Here is a 4833-nt window from a genome sequence, read left to right as displayed (position 1 = left end):
AAAAGATCTGTAACATTTTCTCATTCGACCACATTCAACACTTTCTGGAAATTCTCCTCCCTGGGCTTCAGGAATAGAACTGTGTGGCTATGATACAGGTTCATGGACAGGAATTGTGAGAGGTGGCAGCAGGAGTGGGAGACTGAGCCAGCCGTGGAGGTCTCAGAATGCCAGGCATGAGCTTTTTACACACACCTAGCATGCAATCAAATGTGGCCAATGACGTGGCTCCAGAACGCTAGTATATAGCAACAAAACTTTTCTATAGCAAAACAGTTGCTTGTATAAGCATCCCTGAACAGTTATCCATGCAATAGAGTTTGCGATGAAAGTATTCCAATAGGATGAAATCTAATACCACAACAAAGAGAATACTTGCAATCTGGAATCCACAGTGATGTTGCATTTACATTCTTCAAGCTACGTTATAAACATAGGCTTAGGTAGTTCTCGCTCCTCTATTCTGACTTGCTTTTATTTTTCAGTATGCCACTTAATCTCAGCCTTCTTATGCATTTGAGAGAAATACCTTCCCTTCCCTTGGTTACTTTACAGAGAATATCAAAAAAATAGTATTTAAAGGCTTTTCAGTAGATGTGATTATTATCAGTCTTTATAGCATAAGTATAATTCATATGACTAACTCCACTTTAAAGAGGAGACAAAAACACAAAAATTCTTTCTGGCTTGGGACTCCTATCTTCAAACATTCAAGAGAGAAGACTGTTCATTTCTGCCCTGGAGTTTTTCTTTGGTTCTAATCCCTGCCTCTGTCTCTGTGTTGGTATTAAATGATACAGCCACATGCTTATATGAAAATAAATCGGAGACCCATTGTCTGCCTCTTCATTTTTGCCTTTTTATCAATACAGGCAATACTATCCAACAAAGGCAGCATTGACGCCCTCTTCAACATGATCCCTCCCACTTCGGCCATGGGGGCCTGCTTTGTTTTCAGCCCCAAAGAAGGCATCATTGAACCAAGCGGCGTCCAGGCCGTCCAGATTTCCTTTAGTTCTGTCATCCTGGGGAACTTCGAAGAAGAGTTCCTGGTCAATGTCAATGGGTCACCTGAGCCTGTGAAACTGACCATTAGGTAAGATCCATCTATAACTAATGTGGAAACTAACTGAAGTTTTTACCTACTGCTTTCTTAAACTTCATAACTAGATCATTTCTTGGATAACCATAACTACCTTTGTTTATATGAACACATCGACATAATGGGGTGTTTTAAATTTCCACCAGTGTTTCCCTACTAAACATGTGTAACTTATTATCATAACAAGGATACAGATGCTTTTGGGGATCTAGTTTTTCTGTAAGCTATAACCTTATAAAACAAGGACTTAATTATTAAATTAGTTTTTAGTTACTCTCTCTGTTTTCAGATGTTTAGGGGGCAATAAGTTACTAACACCTATATAAAATCACATCCTTAACTATTATCATAATTTCACTAAACCTTCATCTTTCGTTTTTATTTTAAGGAAGTTCTTTAAATGCCTTTACCTATATCGCATGCTCAGGTATTGTAAGAATCTCCTTATAGAGTTAGTTAGCCACGGCAAGACACTTGCTGCTTTTGTGCTAACAGTCTTTTGATGGTTTCTCCAGCTGCTTATAATAGTCAAAAGTCATTAATAGCAGAGTTTGTCCTTGGGTTTTAAAAAGAAGTTCTCTGTGATCAATCCATTGAGAAAATCTAGAACTTCTGGTTCCTGGTGCTTAGAAAGATCATATCTTCAGAACACATTGCAAATTCTCTTTGGATTCCCACAGCAACAGGTTGTTCATTACCATGGCAGTCCCGCAAGGACTCTATCTGCAGCCGAGGTCTCCTGCAAGATCTGGAAATAACATAGAAAAGAGACAGACGAGTATGGCCTGAAGGGTCCTAGAAAAACTTATGATGTACCTGCTGGAAATTCAGAATCTCAAGATCAGCTCAAAGATCATTTCTTCCCATTTCTTCCACCTAAGTATCCCTGTTATGGGACGAATTACATCCTCCCAAAATTCATATGTTGAAGTCCTAATACCCAGTGCCTCAGAATGTGACTGCATTGGGGATAGGATTATTAAAGAAGCACTTAAGGTCATATGGGTAGACCCTAATCCAATATGACCGATGTCCTTACAAGAAGAGGACATTACAACAAATGTGAAGACAGAGAGAAGATGGCCATCTACAGGCCAGAGAGAGAGAGTCTCTCAGAAGATACCAATCCTGTCAACACATCGATCTTGGACTGCCAGCCTACAAAACTGTGAGGAAATAAATTCTGTTGTTTAAGCCACTGCATCTGTGGTCTTTGTTACAGCAGTCCTAAAAAACTAATCAACCCCTAACAAGCACGGAGGATGAGTAGGCATATGCCTCCGTAGTTCTATGGCACAGCTAAGACAGCCTGCTACCGTCATAAATCCTTTTTTTTTTAAGTCTCAAGACTTATCGGAAACTTTCACAAGGCATTTGCATTCTCTTCCATAATACATCGGTGTTTGTGATAATAGAAAAAAAATCGGAGTTGCTGTCCATATATTTGAATAACAAATTTACAATTCTGGAAAATTCACTACGATTATCCTGGCCCATGGAGGTTATACAGGCCTCCATACAAAACTGGGGAAGATAAAACCTTAAAACTGTGCTCTTATAAACATTTAAGATAAAAAGAATGAAAAGGCCTTATCTGTAGGTAAGAAAGTATCGGATGTTAAAGGACCACAATTTTACTTTTTATGTAGAGAAAGAAAAAGCGAAATGCTGGTCAAGACAGGCTAACTGTCCTTCAAGCTGAATAAGAAAGCCCATCCCAATTTCATCTGGCCATTCCCCATTTTAAGTTCAGCCTAATAATACTGTAACTAACTATCAACATACATACATTGCTACTCTATTTAGGAATAAATGTGTGTCTTGGGGTATTTATTTAATAAGCTCTCCCAGGAAACCTACTCACAAGTGAACTTGGATTAGTTAATATTCCAGGTGCTCTATGGAGGTTAAATCTCTCGTTTCATCCTCTGAACGTTACCAATCGCTCAAGCTCCCATGCTCCTTTCTTATTTGGGATGTTTATTTCTGGTTTCTTTCAAAGGGAAGGAAAACTTGACTGTAGAAAGAATGTTTATGTTCATCCTAAAGCTAATCACAAATTGTTAAGAGAAACATTTTTGTCTAAATTGCATGTGCCCAAAAGTGTTCTAGCACTTCAAACCATAAACAATAGTTTTGAAAACTTGGTAACTATCTGGTGTCGAATAAATGAGACGAATAAATGTCTCATGACGAAGGGTGAAATACATGTATAATATATATATTCTCAGCTCCACCTGTTAATACTGACTTATGACTTTGCTAGAAACACCTTTTGGGCCTTGTGGCCCAAAATATCTCTATAAAGTTAATGTTGTGGATCCTGGAATTTTGTTTCTTATTCTTTTATTGTCAGGTATTCCTCTCTCCTCAATTTTCTCAATACTACGTAATTTTGGTTAGTATGCTTTGAAAGAGCAGAATAATTATCAAAATTTGCCATTTCTATTTATCCCTCAAACTATATGACACAATATTTTAAGTGGTCGGATAAACAACACTGTAGAATTAATGTGATTTTAAAATTACTCACAAGCAGTTTTCTTCCCTCCTGTTTTTATATGTGTAATTTAATAACGTTTTAACATTAGCATAGATATATCTTATATTCAAAATTTTTCACTTCGTATATCATAATAATTCAGTCACTCTCTTAGTCTTTAAAATTATAATTTTAACAGACCACTGTATTGATGGAGGTCACAGTCCTGGCACAGACTGTCCTAATAGTCAGAATCCCTGTTAGAATGGATGTTACGGGATCGAAGCCCAGGTGGTAGTTACCCACAATGCCTTTCATTACATGTGCCTTTGAACAAATGTGATTTAACTCTGGTTTCTACTTCTGCTGTGATGAAACGACTGTTTTGTGCAAATTTGTAATCTTCCTTACTTTCTTTAGCCTTTTGTGCATTTCAGACACTTTTCATGTTTGTTACTTTGCCCTGACCCCAACTTCTTTTACAAATCATGTAGGTATCTAACCTGTAGGCTTGTTTGACTTCACTCTCAGCTGGATTCTAATTCCTTGCTGAGTACCAGCCACCCCTTTTGAAACCACTTTGGGTTATTAGCACAAAATAGGATAGATGATCTTGAGAAAGGCTTTTAGAATTCAAACTGGCTGCTTTGAGTCTTTGCTGTCTTTGCTCCTCCCAGGCTTCTGGCAGCCTCTCACCAGTTATGGTCAGATCTGGAGCAGCCAGAAGTAAAAGTGACTAATGCATTCATCCCGGTGTGGCACACCTACATCACCAATATCTGGAGTGAATAAGATTTATGCTTAGTGTGTTTTCTGATATCTGCGCATCTATAACATTTAAATGCTTGGCACAGCTAGAAGTGTAGATCTCTGTATTACAGGCACACCTCATTTTATTGCTCTTTGCAGATGTTGCATTTTTTTTTTTTTTTTTACAAATTGAAGGTAAGACCCTCTATCAGCAAAAAGATTATGACCTACTTGATTGTGATACTTGCTTTATTGCAGTGCTCTGGAACCGAACCCGCAATATCTCTGAAGTATAACTGTATTTATTTTAAACTAAAGCATCACTCCAAGATCATGAGGTCTTGCTCTGGGAGAGAAATGGACCAATATTTAGAATAAAGTGTCTTTAAAAGTCACCTATTCCAGTCCTTCCTTTTATACCCGAGGAAAAGAAATTAAAGCCTGTGGAGGTCAAGTAACTGGCCAAGGTCATAGCTACTTGGTGGTAGGAACTGGCTTA

The 4833-nt window shown here is 37.9% G+C and overlaps 1 protein-coding gene across 1 annotated transcript in view; it reads left to right on the top strand.

Annotated features, from left to right (window-relative positions):
- HYDIN (HYDIN, axonemal central pair apparatus protein) overlaps positions 1-4833 on the top strand; it is a 351593-nt gene that overhangs the window by 145853 nt on the left and 200907 nt on the right. Inside the window, exons 13-14 of the mRNA XM_023523662.1 lie at positions 873-1096; positions 4262-4368. Coding sequence (XP_023379430.1) covers positions 873-1096; positions 4262-4368 — 331 coding nt within the window. The remainder of the gene's footprint in view (positions 1-872; positions 1097-4261; positions 4369-4833) is intronic.

The sequence above is a fragment of the Pteropus vampyrus genome, unplaced genomic scaffold (assembly GCF_000151845.1).
Source record: "Pteropus vampyrus isolate Shadow unplaced genomic scaffold, Pvam_2.0 Scaffold399, whole genome shotgun sequence".
In the NCBI taxonomy this organism is placed as follows: Eukaryota; Metazoa; Chordata; class Mammalia; order Chiroptera; family Pteropodidae; genus Pteropus; species Pteropus vampyrus.
This window is presented reverse-complemented; position numbering and strand designations above follow the sequence as displayed.